Raw genomic sequence first — 19,580 nt, 5'->3', positions numbered from 1 at the left:
GGTTCAGAGTCTACATTACGCTACTTTGTCAGTTATCTTTTCTCCGTTATCGTGGGATGTGCTGCTTTGTTGTGTTTAATTTCATTTCTTTCCAACATACTTAGCTTCTTTAACCTAGTACATCTTACTGCATTCCCAACGCCTGAGGTAACTTTTACACACTATATCTTCACTGACACGAGTGTGTAACTTTCCTTATTTCCATTGCAGCGTGTTGGTCTGTGCCATACGACCCACTCCTCGACTTCCGGTTTTATTATATATATACAGTCGGACCTCCATATAACGAAATCGATCGTTCACATGAAAAAATTCGTTATAAGAAATATAACCTTTTCAACAATGAAAACTGCATTTCAACTCAGAAATACAGCAAAATATGAGAAATAAATCAGATATAGGTGGGAAATGAAAAAATTTTCTAACATTTTAAAACAATTAATTTATTAATACACACATATTAAGAAATGACTACTTACATGTACACAATATATTAGTACACTTTTAAGAATTATGTTGTAAAATATTTGGTTATTTTTTGTTGTACATTGAATTTTACTGTACATCGTTCATAAAAATATTCACATCTGTTTAAGCACTCAATTATATTTTCTGGCACATTTACTTCACTTAAGTTCTCAACAGAAAGTTTTAAATTCTGCCAACATTTCATCTTTGGAAAGTTTAATATTGCCTTCGTTGCCATCAGTTTCACACAACTCATCATCGATATTCTCACTAGTTCTTTGAATACTCTCCAAAATGTTGGAGTCTCTCGGATATTCAGCTACTATGACATCATTATCAACTCCTAAAAATTCTTCAAGAACAATTTCTGCACTGATCAAACCTCTTTCTTGGAGTTCTTCCCAAGATTGCGCAATGCCTTGTAGCCATTTATCCCTCTCATCGCTGTTAATTGGCATTTTAGCAAAACAAGATTGGTGAGTTGAATGAAGGGATCCTCTTACCAAGAGAGGCTTAAGTTCTGCAAATTGCAGTGGCTGGAGACTAGGCACCTGCGCGGTGATCTGATTGAGGTGTATAAGGCCTTGAATGGGTTGAGCACGCTGAATTCTGATGGGATCCTTCCACTTGTTCAGATTGCGAACCTAAGGGGGCATATATTCAAATTAAGAAAGGGCGGATGTAGAATGGATGTGCAGAAATTTGCCTTTAGCCAGCGGGTGGTTAATTGCTGGAACAAACTTCCATCTGTCATTGTGGAAGTTGATAGGTTGAATAAATTTAAGGAGGAACTGGACAGGCATTTGGAGGGAATGGTGTGATTTTTTTTTTTTTTGGCTGATGCTGCCTAAGCTCATACACTTACTTTCTTGCATCACATGCCACTACTATCTGCTTTTGCGAAACAATTCGTAATCATTGTTTCCATCACATCTTGACTCCAAACTTTTGGCAATTCTGATATGCACATCCGCAAATCTATAACAGAATCAATAGGTTGGTTGGTTTCTATTCTCAGTATAATTTTTTTTAAGTATGCACCTTTGGTAGTGCATTTTCAAATTCTTGATAATGCCTTGGTTCATTGGCTGCATTTTAGACGGGGTATTCAGAAGGAAGAAAACAAGTTTCACACTTGTAAGTTTTGAAATTATCTAGTGAAGGTTGGCAGGGCAGTTATCGACAATCAATGCAATTTTTCTGTTTTCTTTCGTCATCTTTCTATCGAATTTTAAAATCTACTGTTTAAAAATTTCACTTGTCATCCAAGCGTTTTTGTTATAGTTGTAGTCCAATTCTAATGACTTTACTCCTTTGAAACATTGGGGTGGTTTACTTTTGCCTATTACCAAAAGCTTCAGTTTTTCATTACCAGTCATATTTTCACCAACCAAGACTGTAATTATTTCCTTATTATTTTTGCCACCTACACATTTATCACCTTTAAAAGTCAGTGTCTTGTTCGACAAACATTTAAAAAATAGACCTGTTTCATCAATGCTGAATATGTTTTTGGACTCCATAATCATAGTCCTCCTTTAATCCATCAAAGTGTAAGGTATTGCATCTGGGGAACAGTAACCCCAAAATATACACTTAGTGGAGGAAAGGGACTTGAGTGCTATGATATGGTCAGACTTTAAGTTCTCTGAGCATTGTAGACAGGTTGCAAGGAAGGCCCATGGTGTCCTATCGATGATGTAACGATTTTGTGCCTTGTTTGCACACAAACAAGGCACAAAATAATGCACAGAACAAAACAAATATGACACTCAAACATAATGTGACTGGCAGACACAGGCACACAGCTAAAGTCTGAATTACTTTGAAGTAAACATTACATGTGACTAAACTGTGTGGCGTCTCAAACTAGAATGGCTATCACATCAGCATCTATGTTGCCAACTGTAGTCAGTTGAAAATAGCTGAGCCACAATGCACAAATAGATGAAATCCTGTTAACAATGAAATTAAAAAAAAATATTTTTTTTTTTTTTTTTTTTTTTTTGTAGCTAAAGGGAATTTAAACGATTGGTATATATTCTCTGAAAATCAACAGGGGAGGCATGTGCCCCTACCCTGAATCGGCCTTTGCACCTGGCCACACACTGCAACATCACCACCCTAATGTTAAAATAAGTTTTTTTTGCCACCAAATGTGACACCACTTTTGCAGCCAGTGGACCAGAGTGTTATTTAAACGTTTAAAGCACATTATCTTCGGAAGACATTTGATATGCTAATTAATGCAATGATAAGGAGGGAGGTCCAACTGTTAAAAGAATTTTGGAACAAAATTACAGAGAAGAACCTTGAAGGGTGTTTGGAATAAATTGTGTCCTCTGTTTATTGATAATTTTGAAGGATTTCAAGAACCAGCAAGAATCTGCTTCTATTACAAAATGAAATAGAAGCAGATTGCTAAACAATTGCAGCTTGACATTTCTTGAACTGATGGCACTGATCTGTTTTAAGCACACAATGGAGAGCTCAAAAATGAAGACCTCTTTGAAATAGCAAAAGAAGCCGAGGAAGAAGATTTAACAGCTGAAACTCCTGTTTGTTTCATCACTCTCAAGGAGCTAGATGAAGCTTTTCAACACAGAAAAAGCCATTGAGGTATTGAGGTTTTTGAGTCACAAGATTCAAATTTGGAGTGTACTAGGAAAGTTGTTATGGATTTAAAACATGCTTATGCATGCTATCGTGAAATTTATAAAGAAAAGAGAGACTATCTTGGAAACAAATGCCTCTTTGATGCATTTCTGAAGAAGACGACTCCTTGTGCCGAGACGACAGACCAACAATGAGTGATCAACGAGTGTGCATTTAGTCGATGATGATGAAGAATAAACATTCTTTAACATTTTGTAAGTCAGAAATAATTTCTTTATTATTATAATTTGCTTGATTTTACAAACTATGTTTTTATTTCTTTGGATAAATCAATCATTGTTTAAGCATAAACTAATTAGCTAACTGATTTCATTGTTGAGAATATAACCCCTGATTTTAACATTACATCTATGGAAAAAAAATTCCCACTTTACGAGTTTTTGGTTTACAAGCGCACGCTAGGAACGAATTAACTTCTAACGTCAGGGACTACCTGTGTGTGTGTGTGTGTGTGTGTGTGTGTGTGTGCGTGTGCGCGCAGAACATGTTATTTATATATAACATTATGACTGATTAGATTTCAATATACAGTGGATTCCAGTTAATTGGTGCACTGGTTAATCGGGGCAGCCGCTTATTTGGGGCAAAATATGAAGAACAGAAACAAAACAAATATTTAGCCTGAATTTGTTCCGCTTATTTGGGCCAACTTGCCGCTTAATTGGGGCAATTAAGGTCATGATTGAACAATAAACTATATTTAGATGGAGCGCACAAACATCTAAATATAGTTTATTAAACAAAAAAATAATTTAGATGGCTCGTAACAAAGAGATCATGCGGGCAGCAGCCGAGTCAGTTACTGCGAAGTCGTGTCGTAGAGTGGTTGTTTTATGTTTGTTCTGTGTCATGGTAATTGGATTCTGAAGAAATTTTGGTTGCAGTTGTTTACGATCACACTTGGTACATATGTATACATCTTGTGGGTTAGAATAGATTAAAAACTGTTCCAAACAATGCACTGATTTTGGTTTCCCCCCTCCTTTTTTCCAGTACATTTAAGACCCCTGTCAAGATTCCACGTAAAGATTTGTCGCTTTCAGAAAAAATCACTATTCTTGACAAGATAAAAACTCAACCTCCTAACATTAGTCATCATCAGCTAGCGGAGATAATAAAGGTGCCAAAATCTACAATTTCACGACTGCTACAGCAACAAGAAAAACTTAGGAGGAGTGGACATCGTGCATGGGTTTAAAGAAAACATCTCATAAGCGAAAGAGGGAAGGCAAAGATCCAGACGTCGAGGATGCTTTGAATCAATGGTTTCCCACTGTGTCTAAACGAGGAGTGCATGTAAGCGGCCCTATGCTAAAAACCAAGTCAGAAGAGTTGGCCAAAAAGTTAGGTCACATAAATTTCAAAGCGACGGATGGTTGGTTGTCTCAATGGAAGTGTTGACATGACATTAGTTACAAAAAAGCACATGGCGAGAAGGACAGTCCTGATGCTGTGAGCGTTGAGCAATGGAAATCTGAAAAATTGCCAGAGTTGCTTAAAAAATTTAGTGGGGATGACATTTACAATGCCGATGAAACAGGCCTGTATTATCGTGCTATTCCGGATGGTTCCCTCAGCTATCAACACATAACACTGTCCAGTTCAAAGAAAGCAATGGATCGTGTAACAGTGTTGTGCTGCTCAAACATGTCAGGAAATGATAAACTCAAACTTTTGGTTATTGCTAAAAGTGCTAAGCCTCGTTGTTTCAAGGGGCTTACAATACACAGTTTGCCAGTTTCATATTATGCCAATAAGAAGCCGTGGATGACCAATTATATTTTTACGCAATGGCTAATGAACTGGGACGCGGAACTGCAATGGAAGTCCAGAAAAATTCTTTTGATATTGAACAACTGCACCGCACACTCTAATGTAGCTGATTAAAAAAATATTGAACTGGAATTTTTACCCCCTAACACCACATTCCTGATACAGCCTATGGACGCTGGAATTATAAAAAATTTGAAGACCTATTATCACGGAAAGCTGGTTAATTACATCCTTGAAGCTATTGAGGAAAATCTGCTGACATCATCTTCTAAATCAATAGAAGTTAGTGCAAAAGTTTCAATGTTAAAAACTGTTTTTTTTTTTTTTTTTTTTTTTGTTGTTGTTGTTGTTGTTGTTTGGTTTTTAGGAGCATTAGCAACTAAGGCCATATTGCTCTGGGGATATGCGGCAGTCATTCTCTGACCTTTCCGCATCCTCCGTATTTGGTGGTCACGGGCTTGAACCCCGGTGTGATCAAGAAGCGTGTGCTACGCACTGCTGTTCCTGCCCACCTGGCTACAGAGGCGCCGTTAAAAGCTGTACAATTCATCGCCGATATCTGGCAAGGAATAAGCAACAAAACAATTTGGAATTGTTTTGCTAAATGTGGTTTCACGACTAATTGTGATTCAGACACAATGAGCTGTACAAAAAATGAAATGGCTTTGAAACTACAACAGGTCAAAAATTGTGAAGAATTTTTAACGATTGACGATAACCTTCAATGCCACTATGAAAATGAAAGTTATGAGGAAACAATTATTGAACAAATTGCGGCAAAACACTCAGACACCAAAAGACCAAGAAAATGATGACAATGATATACCTAAGTGAGTGACTAAACAGGATGCTAGGAAATGTATCGCTAAATTGAGATGCTATTTCATGCAGGAAGGCAATAAAGGCAGTCCTGTATCAGCATTAGATACCTGTGCCAACTTTGTTCAATTGCAGTCCATAAAGAAAACATGTCAGGGTACACTTCATAATTTTTTTCAAAGTAAGAACCCTTAAGTAATGTGTAACCTTTGCTTGACACGGACATTATTCTTTACTGTATCTTCATTTTACATATGTACATTATATGTACATACATACATTTTGTTTGCTTTTAGCTTTAGTTATTTTTAAATTAATGTTTGTACCAATATAACTTAAATACAGTATGTTTTCTTTAAATACCACATTCCTTTTATTTTATTCATACCTTTTTGCGTCCGTTAGAATGTGCTTTTCAGCTCATTAAAATTTCGCTTAATTGAGCCAAAGTGATCTGTCCCGACTTGTCCCAATTAACCGGAATCGACTGTATATGTCTCTGAATTGTCCAGACACGTCTGTAATTCAGTGGTACATTCCACAGATTTTTTAAAATAAAAGTTGGACCAATCAATTTGTCCACACTATCCCAACCAGAAAAATGATTATTGGACAGTTAACATAAAATGTGGCGAAACAGAATTCTTCGTAAATATCAGTTCTTTAATGCTTTTCCATTATGAAATGGTTGGTCATAAGAATTTTCAGTAATCTCAGAGTAGCATTCATGTTTTCCTATAACAGATAGAGAAACACTAAGCATGTTTCAGTAATTTCATGTTCCAAGTCTTCTCAATAATACAAGTTGTGGTGGTTGTCAAAAAGACTTCCTGCATGAAACTTTGCTTTATCTGACAAGAGCAACATTCTCAGGTCTGATGAAGGATAACAGGGTAATCCTCTTTCCATGCATTTGAACAGCCCCAACATTTTCTTTCCTGCAATGTTGAAGGCTTCCATGTTTTTTCATTTGACTGAATCATTGTTGTCAGCTTTACAAGTCAATTCATGTTTGTTTTTGGGGTCCAGTACTGCATATTATCTTCTCTGCACAATTTTTCACCATCTTTGGATTTGAAGGAGAGACTGCTTTATCCCTTGATGTCATGGAACACTGATTGTCACAAGAGCCACTTCATATCTTGCCTGTAATTTGCTTATACTTTTAGATGTTCAAGTAGCTATTCTTTACCCGAAAAAAAAAAAAACAAAAAAAAATGTTAATTAGCAAGTTTCATAGCAGTGGCAGTATGCTATCTCTCTTGTTGCAGGAGTTATATCAAAATTAAAATAGGGGGTTACTTATCAGGTGCCCTCTATATTGACTTAAAATCAGAGTCCATATTTGTTGTAAGCCGTATTTGAATTTATCTATCACATTTTCTTAATTCCAGGTAAAAATTCTACCAGACATTCATCTGTCCCAATGACATCAACTTCTGTGCATAATACCTTTCACCTTTCAGTGCAACCTCCACTTAATTTTTCTGCTCTGCCATTTGCAGGTGGTACTGTGTCAACTGCCAGCAAATCAGGGAATCCCCAACAAGTTACTTATCAACAGGTGTTTGCCAGCCAGATGCTTACCACTGCCCAGCTTGGCCAGATCCAACTACAAGCAGCAGCAGCTGCTGCTACAGCGACAGTTGGTAAACACAACAGTAAGTCATTATCAGCGCCTCCTGGACTGGCTTTAGCCACTGCAACCCTTCCATTAAAACTTCCTCTACTAACTGCTTCAGGAATAGCATCTTCTGTGACTTCATCACAACAGCAGCAGCATCCATTGTTACTAAAAGGTGATGAAGGAATTTCTAGACGGACTATGATGCAATTACAAGGATCTCCTTCTCTACCTACTTAATGATGCCTTTTTTCTAAAGAAAGAAAAGGAGTCAGTGTAAGAAGCCTTTTTAATTCATAGTGTTTGAAACTAAGAAGACCATTCAGGCCTTGTTAATCAAGAGATTTCTTATTGAAGCAAAACAATCATAGGACATATTCTGTAATTATGATCTGTGCCCTATCCACTGTATAGTTTGCTCCTTTATAGCATTGTTATTTATGACACCTTATATTGGTTTGGGAAGGCATTCATGTAATGAATTATACTGAATGTTGCATAAGGGGACTGTTTATGTCCCAGTGAATCTCCTTCCCCTTTGGTTGTGATATGTGTGTGTGTGTGTGTGTGTATATGTGTGTAGTTCTTTTTAATAATATGCTCATGTATACTGAGCATTCTAAAGATTAAAGCAAAATGAATGCATAAAAATGATGCCAAAGCCTTAGACAGCAGTCTTGGAGAACAGATCACAAAATATTTGTTATATATTTATTTTGCAGTCAGTCACTGTAATGACTAAAGAATAACCTACTATTAGTAATCTTAAATTACTCATTTTGTTGTAACTTATTTCTCTGAAACAAGCTGCTGTTTATGCTTTCTGTGTTGGAACAAGTCATTATATGAGATTGTATATATTATATATAAATATATTATATATATGTTTACATTTTTCATAAGTGTGAACAAATGTGAACCAATAGTTACAATGTGACATGTAAAGATTAAGTTTGGATAGTGTATAGATATTATTTCTTCTTATCCAGTTAAATGAGAGAAATATTATTTGAAATTCTATAAGTTATTGTTAAATTTTTTGGTATGTATGAATATATGGATACTATATAGATTCACATTGCCCCTTTTTTACACTCCCTCACCAAAAGAGATGTATGTATTTGTTATATCAGCTTATAACAAAAACATTTAACATCTCCAGTTTTCTTTGCTCATTTCAATACAGTCATATTGCTCATTCTTGTTTATTTATGATCCGTGTAAATTATGGTTATAGTCACTATTAAATTTTGGTTGTGGTTGAAGAAAGTTTGTTATTGCAAGTCTTTTTGTAAATGAAGTATTTGAAAGTATTTTAGTCTTAATCATGCTGATTTTCTCACAAGTTAGTGAACAAAACATTTGTGATTTTCCATTGTTAGGGACTTGTTAGTGTTCTGTGTAAAATGTAAGACTAAAAGGTGTTCCAGGATGTTTGAATATTTTTTAAAGTAAACTAGCATATAAATAATTTTGTTCCTTTTTTATTTTACATAAAACTGCCTACAGTTTTTAGATTTTTTTTTCCTGAATTCATTGTTACCTAAAAAAAAAAAAAGGTTACTTGAGATATAATATTTAAATTGTACATGAAGGTTAAAATTGTTAGAACTACTGTGAAAAACCACATTCTTTTGTAAATGCTGTGTACAGAATAAAGCCTATTTATCTACATTTGTGTAAAATGGTTGAAGCATTTGCCATTATTTCTCTCTCTGTGTATTTAATTGAATACTTTGATACTTAATTTTCAGAAATGTATTTATTATAAAAACTAGCTCCATGCCAGTATTTCTGGAGCACTGGGATGGCACTACTTAGCCAATGATTCAAAAACATAAAGGTGAAACTACTTAGTTCACTCTGTTATTTGAATTCTGACATTGGTCTTTGTAGCGTATGCAAAATAAAGTTTGCCGTATCTAATTACTTCACATTTTCCACAGTATCATGAATACCAGTGTAACATTCCATAATTTGACGATTATTGCATTACCCCACCCCTAATTCCTACAAAAATCATCACCCAGAAAAGTACAGTATAAATTCAAGAAATTTTCCTATAAAAAATAATGGAATAAGGGGAAGAGTGCAGCACTTTTCATGAGTTTTCAACAATTTTCAGGCTTATACAGCAATGTAGTGAGGTATCATATCATGTTCATCCATGATATCATACATTTTCTCTACAGGCAGCATAATGGTTCAATTGGCATTAGACTAGAAGCATGACAGGTCCTGGAAGATAGCACAGTATGTTGAGGGTTTTTTTAGGTTTGGATATGAAACTCCTCAAGCAGTAGATGATCAAAATTTTCCACTTTTTTGTCATTTACAAATAGAAATATTGCAACTGCTTCAGATGATATATGGCTAACAGTGTTCCACTGCAACTTGTTTGATTAGCATCACATCTTGTGACAGTTTGCATTGTGTGAATTCTATTGATTGACTAAAAATCTTTAAAAAATTTCATCAAACAATTAAAAACCCCTGATAATAACACAGACCCCCAGCTTATGACTTGGTAGCAAGAAACTGTAGGCTTAGCCAGCTGAAATATGACATGTAGTGCCCAAAAGCTACACAGACACAGCTGAATTGGCAGTATGTATAGCCCTGGATCAATGAGTGAGCTACATTTTGTTTTGAAAGAAACCAGCAGGAAAATATTCTCAATATCATAATGACAAATTTATAACCATGTCAGTTATATGTTTCCCAAGTACAACTGCATGCAATCAGAATGTGTCAGGAAATTTATGTACTGTAAACATTAAATGAAATGTTTCTATTTAAGAATAAAAGTACAGTCACCTGAAGATTTTTATTGTTCTATTCTACTTGCACTTTTATATACTACATATTGAGGCCCATTTTTTCCCCCATTAGGTTCTATGAAAATATTTTAAAGTTTCAAGCCTAGTTAGTCCCAATGCATTATGGATCATTAGTGTGAAGTTTATTTTTCAGAGGCAAACAACAGTTCAAAAAAAAGTTTTCATGGTCATTGACAGCAATATTGTTCTCATTTCTTTCCATACAATCATGCTTCACCGGCGCCTCCGTAGCCAGGTGGGAAGGAGCAGCAGTGCGTAGCACACGCTTCTTGATTAGACCGGGGTTCGAGCCCGTCACCACCAAATACGGAGGATGCAGAAAGGTTAAGGAATGACCACCGCATATCCTGGAGAAATATGGCCTTAGTTGATAATGCTCCTAAAAACCAAACAACAACAACAACATGCTTCCCCCATCCCACCATCATAATATCAAGATTGTATTGGACCTTGCCACTTCAAGTATGGAACAGAGTTGTATTATCAAATCTGATATATTAAGGTTATGCCATTATGGTGAAGGTACAGACATCATCACTATCTTAAAGTCACCAATTCATTGTTTGTCAAGTTACAAATTGGTTGCTTGTCAAATCAGAAATTGGTTGTCAAGTCCAAATGTTCAAGTGTCCAGCAGAGATGTCCAAATGAGTGTTAAGGGTGGCAAAATGAATCCCTTGACCTTATCTGCACAGTAAGAGATCTGCATCACAATAGCATGTAAAGCCTTTGTGGCACAGCACAAGGAACCACAGATATCTTAAAACCATCCATTACCTTGAGATTGTGCCGCGCAAACTTAAAATATCATTCATCTTGTCATTGAGCTTGTTTAATGCAGTACTTTCTAGTACAGCACAAAGGTGCAAACTGTATGTAGTGCAAATATAGCAAACATGGTAAAGATGCAAGTGGCACTATTGGTTTCCCACAACCCCATGATCAGTTCTCTTGTGTTGAATACATTACCCTGTAAAGGCCAGATAGTGTGAGTGATAGGTAATTTTTAGCATTACCATTAGTAGAGGCATATGATGCAAGAAAGCAAGCTTATGCAGCTTCAGCCAAAAGTTTGTGGAGGGTTATGCATTGTGGTTCATCTGGGCTCTTAGCTTAGGGGCTTGTGGAATGCCACCAATACCTAGTTACCCAGGTGTGGGAAGCAAAGCCAGGTCAGATTCTCTGGCTGTGCAAACCCTGGAATTGCCTGATCTTTGCTAAGGAGGGGGCCCCCTAAATGGTAAAGTACACCACTTGTTACATTAGCCATATAGTCATATGGGTGATGTAACAAATTTTCAGAAAGCCATAAAGCAGCCATCAACTCACTGCATGTGTATGCTAAAGCCAACTTCTGTCACCAGCACAAACATTCATTCCATTGAGGACCTAATTTTGGAAAGTAGAAGCATTATAGGGTGTGACCGATGCATGCCTGTACTTATTGTTATTAATTTTTGGTGCATAAACTAAAGCCATAGTGCATCAATTCATAGGTTTTTAATCTTGTATTTAGTCTGTACAGAACGTTAACTGTCTGAGATCAGCTGATCTCAGGTTCATTTGAAGAGTTCTTTAAAAATTTCCTAGTATGGTGGAATTTGGAATCCACATCTTGATATTACTGACAAATGGTTGATAGAGAATAGTATTGCATAAGTATGCTTAAGGTTTGGAACTGGTAATTATTCATTTCTATTGCTGTTTAGAAAATTTTATCCAGTGGGTCAAACATTCATTTGAATATTGAATTTTTAGAGTAGCCAAGGGCCACAGCAAAAATGAATTTTGTGATTAATTTTTGAAAAATGAATAATCTTTGCAATGAGCAGGCTACAAGTATGAAGTCCTGATTTGTAAGAAAACTGTCATTTGAACTTATTCCCCAAACCAATGCATTCCCACTACTTTGAGCATTTTGCTTTGTCTTTTTTAATTCAGTAACAATTTGTGTAGAAAATTAAATAGTGTTGTGAAACTATTTAATTTTCTACACAAATAAATAGTTTCATAAAACATCACTGCATTCTGTAAATGCTCTTGTTCTATTGTGGGCTCTAAAATAAAAATAGAAAAAATTACAACATTTAGCATACAGCTTTGTGTTTCACCTCTACCTTTATGAAACGAAGAATTTACAATGGAACATAATATGCAGAGCAATTTCTGCCTCTAAAAAATTATATTTACCATGTTTTAGAATCAGAGGAGGAACAATAATAAAAACATTGCACGTTTTTATTATTGTTCATAGAAAACAATTTTACAATTTATTGTATTCATAGAAAACAATTTTACAATTTATTGACAGCTGCCAGTTATATTGAAAAGTGAAATATACACTACTTCCCAAACATTTTATTTTGTTCTGGAAAAAAGAAAAAAAAGCAATTTAAATTAATGTGAAAAACATCATTTACTTCAGGGATTCTTAAGGCTCTGTTAAACTGGAAGAAACTCATATTCATTCCATTCTAACAGTATTACAATATTTGAATGACTTAAATAATTTTTCATATCACAGACAAAATTTTCCATTTGTTGCTGTCCGTTAGACTGTAATTACTACGTCTTGTCAAACAGTACTTCAAAATGGTGGTCAAGATGATATAACTACTAAAATGCACAAATAGGAAAGTTAAAACCCACTGATCCAGGAAAGTTCATGTTTTCTTCAATCAGTCCATTCTGAAAACGTTACTTTAAAAATATGTACGTCACCTTGGAACAGCACATGGATGGCAAATCCTTTTGTTCCTGATGTAATATATTAAACATCCCTGACATCCTTTCTGCCGTGCGATCGGAGAATTTTTCCTCTCAAAAAACCTGAGATGGGGTTTTCCTGATGGCATTGCAGTTGACTTTGATCGTTTTTCGAGGAGATCAGGGTAGAGTCTGTTATTTATACTCCATCGGCGTTCGATATCTGTACAGTTCACCTATGAAGATAATAAAGACTAATGAGAATGGGAAGGTAAACTTGAGAAAAACTGGCAAAGTGGAAAATTCCCTCGTTAAATAGGACATGAAAAAATGTTTAATAGTAATTGTAATGAAACCTAACCATTTCTGAAAATGGCAAACACAACAAAGCAATGGAGCTAGAATGCTATACAAGTGTATTAAGTACTCCTGTATTGCTCGTGCTCTACCTTTTTTTATTTTTTCCAATTTTTTTTTAACCCTTTTACTCAGAAAAATTTATATATTTCTAAATTGTTAGTTTTTGCAAATATCCATAAATATTACATTTCATTTAATGGTATGCCCCATATGCATATACTGTGTTCTGTATATGCATATGGGACATACCATTCTCTTCAAATAGTTCCAAATTTTTGCTGTTAACATACAGTATAAGATAAAACATGGGATAACTGTGGCTAATTCTGCCATAATGAACTTGAATTGTATTTCGAGAAGACAATATTCAGGATGGTTGTCAGAAACCCAAGGCCCAAATTCATATTTTTGACCTCATCAGAAAATGACCGCTACAGTCATTTTCTGATGAGGGGGTTGGCACTAACCATTTTCTAGGGTCACCCTTTAACAGAGAGATGGAGTACCTCATCAGAGGGCAATCCCATCTAATTCTTCATGCACTGGTGCATAAATATACCCCAAATGATTATAATGTTCTGCAAAACACAACACCAAAAACCTATAAATCAAAAAGGTGAATCGAATAAAAGCATTACCACATAATTTTATTTGCAAGAATAAAGTCTCCAGATGGTGCCGTAGCAATTAATCAGTGTGAAGCCATAATTTCAGTTTTCATTCACACACAATAACATCAACAACATTGACCTCAGCCATATTAACTAAATCAGTTCTATCATTACGCCTTAAAAAATTTGTTTTAATTGCAAGTTCTGTATTATATTATACTAATATCCAAAAGTTAAGGCTGAGGATAAAGCCTTATCTGTAAATTACTTTAATTCTATAATCACTTTGCCTACCCAGTAAAGCACATAAAATGACCAAAGAATGCATGCAATTTACTTTACAGTGTAGGATCTATACTGTAACAGCCTTGTAGTGTACGTACTACAGACATCAAGCACAGTCCTTGTTTGGTTGAGCGGTCATTGAAACACTACATTTTGTCTGCTGGAGCGCATTGTAGCTTTTACCCGGTGAGATGGGGATCTGCAGATGAATTTCCTGTTCCTACTTCTCCCTAGGTATTTTTCTGTTTATTTTTTATATATGACTTTTATCCTTATTTCATTAGGCAGATATCAATTTTATTTTATTTTCTCTAAATTTTGAAGTTTTCCTTTTCCTCCCAGTCATTCTATATACTTCATATACAGGCAGACTTTGTTTTGTTTTCATTAATTATTATTGGAGCCAAACTTAAGTCGAGATGTCATCTTGGTTGGTTACCTTTTCAAGCCTCATTTCCTGCTTGTCCCACTTTGGAAAGAATATATATTAACGAACCCATACCACAGGTAATAGTATTATCTTATTTATGATGAAAGCAAATAGCAGAGAGCCAAAATAAGATCCTTGAATGATACAACCCATATGTTAAAAGGGAGGGAAGGATGATCACAGTACTTCTTCCCTGAAAAAAAAAAATAAATAAATAAAAATAAAATAATAGTAATAATAAATTGTAACTAGTTTGGTATGAGATTCCAGAATAGCTCATTGTACTTAGTAATCCAGAAATATGAACAGCACTGAAAGCCTTAGTTAAATCGATATGGACTATGTCCATTTGCACTTAGATAAGATGCAACCCACCTCCAAAATCCATTTTTAGCATTTCATAGGTTTCTGTTGCACCTTTCCCAAATTTGAGAAGATATAATCCATCTTGATTGGCCTCCAAATTTGCCTGACCTCAATCCAGCTGAACACCTGTGGGATGTTTTGGAATGGGAAGTGAGGCTTATGGGCATGCAACCATCATCTAATCCAACAGCATGGAAAGCTTTGCAGACAGCATGGCTGAAGATCCCTATAGGTGTCTTCAGGCATCTAGTGGAATCAGTGCTTAGGCTAACAAATGTTATCTGTGCGAACAGTGACCCAACATGGTATAAGGTAGGTGGTCATAATTCAGTGATCACTCAGTGTATCACTGAGTATTAAACACACATAATAATAATTTTAAGTAACCTTGTTATTTTTCGTGAAATAACTTAAACATTGCTCTGCAAAAAAGCTAATTATACTTTTGTTTAGATTAAAGAATAAAATCGTGGAGTAAACATTTGCCAAACTTATCATTTTTAGACTGTTAGTAATCAAATTGCTTCCACACACATGCTACACCAAAGTGACGTACGATAGTACAACGTAAATCGTCAAAGTGCTAGCGTACAACGTCAAAGTGACATCACACAATTTTGTTTATTGGCGGCGAAACTAACCTTACCACTGATTCTTGTGTCAGAATTGATCCTGGTGGCACAACTGCTCCCGGCAGTGGATATGAACCCTGACCACAGCCACGACGGTTGATTTGGCACCGTTGTTAAGAGCTCGTGGAGCCCTAACAGTCCACTGGCCAAGCTGACTGCTCAGATAATCCAAGCACCAGATATCGGCGAGACCGTCACTAAAGTGCCTGCCACAGACTTCGCATAATCGCCTTCTTTTAAGAATGAATAAACATAAATAAAAGGATAAATCTCGCCAGAATTCACCAGATGGAGAGGCTGTTCATCAACTCAGCACAAAAAAAAAAAAAAAAAAAAAAATGTTCTTTTTCAAAAACTCGAAACAGCAGTTAATTCGGCTGACCGGTCAAAAACTACAATAGTTCCGAAGTTAGGGACAATATTAACTTAGACCTGAGTTTTCATCTACAAATTATATCAGAACTTATCGATGAACATAAACTCCAGGGGCTCACATCTGGTGAGTATGGGCTTGGCACATCCTTAGTCCTGAGTTGGATATCATTATTCTTCTCTTTCTTGGTGATTCCCTTCTACTTCACTCTCTCGGGGTAATTCAGAATTTTGGCTGGTGCAGCATAAGCCTCAGGCTTCCTTGCACCATATGGCTAATAATAATAATAATAAGTTCTGATTTGATTCAAAGTTTCATAAAGAACCATGGATTTTTTGGGAACTGTTTTCTATTTCTTCGTCACGCTTCATTGTCCACTAATTTACTATTTTATTTACTAGTTTATTGGTATAAATATCGTTTTCACTTGAATTTCTGCTTCATATCTTTACTTTTCAATTTTTTTAGGATTAAATAAGCTAAAAAAAAATGAGCAGATGGCGTTTAATACCAATGTGGTTACGTCTGCTGGTTACTTTTTTATGTAGTAAAATGAAAGGAAATTTTTGTTTATTGTTATATTTATTTATTTCAGTTGAGCATAAAGCTTTTTGGATAGTACTTTCAGCTTCATGTATTTGTTTAGTATTATAATTTTCTTAGTTTGAGTTCTGGGACTTGAATTTCGTAATTTTGAATTTCCGAGTAGAATTTTGCTTTTCTGTCATTTTTTTTTTTTTTTTTTTTTTTTTTTTTTGCTTCCTGAGCAGCAGGACTGTGATGTTTCAAGGTAAGATTTTGCTTTACTTGTGATATTGTTATTTTATTTTATGTGAAGACTTTTAATTAGTTCTCACATTTTTAAATAATAGTCAACACATTGGCTACAATGTACCAAAAGATACCGAACTCGTAGTTTAGCGTCCGACATTGCGATTTTGTATGAGTCGGATTTTAATGATATCACAGCAAACTAACGTGGTGGTAGATGACTCTCATCAACCAGTGCAATGGGCTCCCTTAAACAAAATTTTGAAATTAAAGAAAAAGAACGCAGGAGGCTTTCTAAAAATCAAACAAACTCAAAAGCCTGATCAACATGGCCCCCCCTTTACAATGATACCTGGATACGCCACTGTCGTGCATTAATATATTTCAACATCAAAATGTTTTATGTCTGCTACTGTAGTGACGTTTGTGTGTTATACCGTATAAACAGTTCGTAACTTATTAGGCTTTACTTCGTTCGTAGCTTGTTAGTCTTTACAATTTAGTAGCAGTGATTGACACACCTCTTCAGTATACCGTATCGTTTTAATTAGTGTTTATCCCTCCCCCGCGCGCTGGCTGCTGTTTTAAAATCGGGAACTCGTTTTCCGATGTTTGATAGACCACTTCAGTATACGGCACCATTTTAATTATTGTGTTTATTTCATCCCCCGCTGCTGTTTTAAATTTAGGAACGCATTTATCGATTTTAAAACAGCAGGCGGGGGAATAAACATTAATTAAAACGGTGCCGTATGCTGAAATAGTTTATCAAACATCGGAAAACGAGTTCACGATTTTAAAACAGCAGCTAGATGAAAGGTGGGGATAAACACTAATTAAAACGATACTGTATGTAGAAGAAGTGCATTTTTACACTGCTACTCGCACGGATCAATTGGAAGGGGTACCAGATTGTAAAGACTTTTTTTTTTTTTTCATAATAGAGCGAGGCTCAGTCTGTGAAGCTGTCATGGGCATTCTCTCAGGTATGCCAAGCTGTGTTGGCATACCTGAGAGATGCTAAAGTCAAGTGGTCATCATATCGGCAACATCTGGTCAGTCTGTGATGGCCAAATCCTCTGCTTGCACCTTCATTGGTTAACACCTGGGTGTTCTGGAAGTGCGAACCAATGTCGGAAGGGGGTTGTGGTGTGGTGTGGTGCCCACACCACATGGAGGAATACATCCCTCTGTGTTATCAGGCAATACTAGGTGGTAGATGACTCTCATCAACCAGTGCAATACTACCACTTCGTTTATTCGAGGCTTGAAGTGGTGAAACACGTTTAGTCTCCAGAGCAAAACTCCAGCAACCGCCCCATCTCTTCCATAATGCAGTATGATTGAGGTATTTTGAGGTTATGATACAGACATCATAGCGAGATCCAATCTTCCTTACATTTCAAATGTACATGGGCACTATTCTTTTGTATTGGCTTCTAAAATTCCTGCTGTCTCTTCAAAGCAGGTTGAACATGTGCCACAACTAATCAACATTCTTTTACTGTCTGCCAACTTAAAACTCACAGAACTAACTTTTCTTCTTCCTCATTTATTCATTCAACTTCTGTTTTCTGGAACAATCATCCTACATACTTATTTTCTGAAAATTATAATCTACAGAAGTTCAAGAGTAATATCAACAAGCATCTTCTTCTTCTCAACCTTCAACCCATGCATGGTACTAAGTACTATAAGTTCTGATACCTCTTGTGTCTGGGGTTTTAGAAAAAAAAAATTTTTTTTTTTTGCCATACCCACTATGGTAATTTTCTGAGGAAACAAGTTTATCATTAGTTGAGGCATATGATGCAAGAAAGCAAGCTTATACAGCATCAGCAAAAAAAAAAAAAAAAAAAACCCTTCCCATTTCACCGATCCGGTCACTCCAAACGTTTGTCTAATTCAGTCTTAAATTTATTTAAGCTATCAACTTCCACAACAACAGATGGAAGTCTGTTCCAGCAATCAACTACCCATTGGCCAAAGGCAAACTTCCACATATCTATTCTACAACTGTCTTTCCTCAGTTTGAAACTATGCTCCATCAGGTTCTTAGTCTGAGCAAGCAGAAGTATCTCGTCAGCATTGAGCCTGCTCAAACCATTGAAGGCGTTATAGATGATCACCTCACAGGTGTCTAGTCTCCAGATGCTGCAACTTGCAGAACTTAAGCCTTTCTTCATAAGTGTACCCCTTTGTTCCTCTCGCCAATCTTGTTGCCCTTCTCTGTACTCGTTCTAGCAACTCTACATCCTTCCTAAAATGAGGCCTTCAGACTTGTATACAGTACTCAAGGTGTGGCCTGACCATTGCCTTATACAAAGGGATAATCACCTCCTTGTCTCTGCTAGCAAAATTCGTATATATCATTGACAAAACTCCATGACCTGCTCTGGCAGCCCGTCTGCACTGCTCAGAGAATTTCATATCTGACTGCACAATTACCCTCCCCCCAGGTATTTTTCATTCTCCATCTCTCTGAGTGTAGTACCACAGAGTTGGCACATTTCTCTTGGGTTACTGCTACCCATATGCAGTACTTTGCATTTGTCAATGTTAAACTTTAGTTGCCACTTGGACCAGCGTGGCAGATTAGGGTCCATTTCTCTCAACATGAATCATTGATTGATAATGGCTGCAGTTTATGTTGAATAATGTTAAGTGCAAATTTATTTTCACAACAGTTTACACATCTTCAATTTCCATTTTGGAAATTGATTACCATAGCAGACTAAGCCGGATGGATGATTCTAACTTAGCCTTAGTTATTTCTACTGCCAACGTTCCTCTCGCCAATCTCGATGGTGAGTCTAAAACATGAAGTCAAGATTCTGTTCTTTTGC

General features: G+C 36.0%; 2 protein-coding genes across 5 annotated transcripts in view; one reads left to right on the top strand and one right to left on the bottom strand.

Annotated features, from left to right (window-relative positions):
* The window catches only part of LOC150086837 (ataxin-7-like), a 298,875-nt gene extending 290,828 nt beyond the window's left edge, over window positions 1-8,047 (top strand). The window contains exon 12 of one of the 4 annotated variants that reach the window (XM_090372777.1): window positions 7,242-8,047. In XM_090372777.1, coding sequence (XP_090228903.1) covers window positions 7,242-7,600 — 359 coding nt within the window. In that variant the 3' untranslated portion in view covers window positions 7,601-8,047. Of the gene's footprint in view, window positions 1-7,130 lie in introns of all 4 variants that reach the window. The other 3 variants (XM_090372775.1, XM_090372778.1, XM_090372779.1) reach the window with 3 other exon arrangements.
* Window positions 8,048-12,208: 4,161 nt separating this feature from the next.
* LOC150086836 (uncharacterized) overlaps window positions 12,209-19,580 on the bottom strand; it is a 64,024-nt gene continuing 56,652 nt past the window's right edge. Inside the window, exons 5-6 of the mRNA XM_090372290.1 lie at window positions 12,922-13,142; window positions 12,209-12,257 (exon numbers count right to left, since the gene is read on the bottom strand). Of these exons, the coding sequence (XP_090228416.1) occupies window positions 12,209-12,257; window positions 12,922-13,142 (270 nt within the window). The remainder of the gene's footprint in view (window positions 12,258-12,921; window positions 13,143-19,580) is intronic.

Source organism: Mastigoproctus giganteus, chromosome 4, assembly GCF_048544385.1.
Source record: "Mastigoproctus giganteus isolate SK-2022 chromosome 4, ASM4854438v1, whole genome shotgun sequence".
In the NCBI taxonomy this organism is placed as follows: domain Eukaryota; kingdom Metazoa; phylum Arthropoda; class Arachnida; order Uropygi; family Thelyphonidae; genus Mastigoproctus; species Mastigoproctus giganteus.
This window is presented reverse-complemented; position numbering and strand designations above follow the sequence as displayed.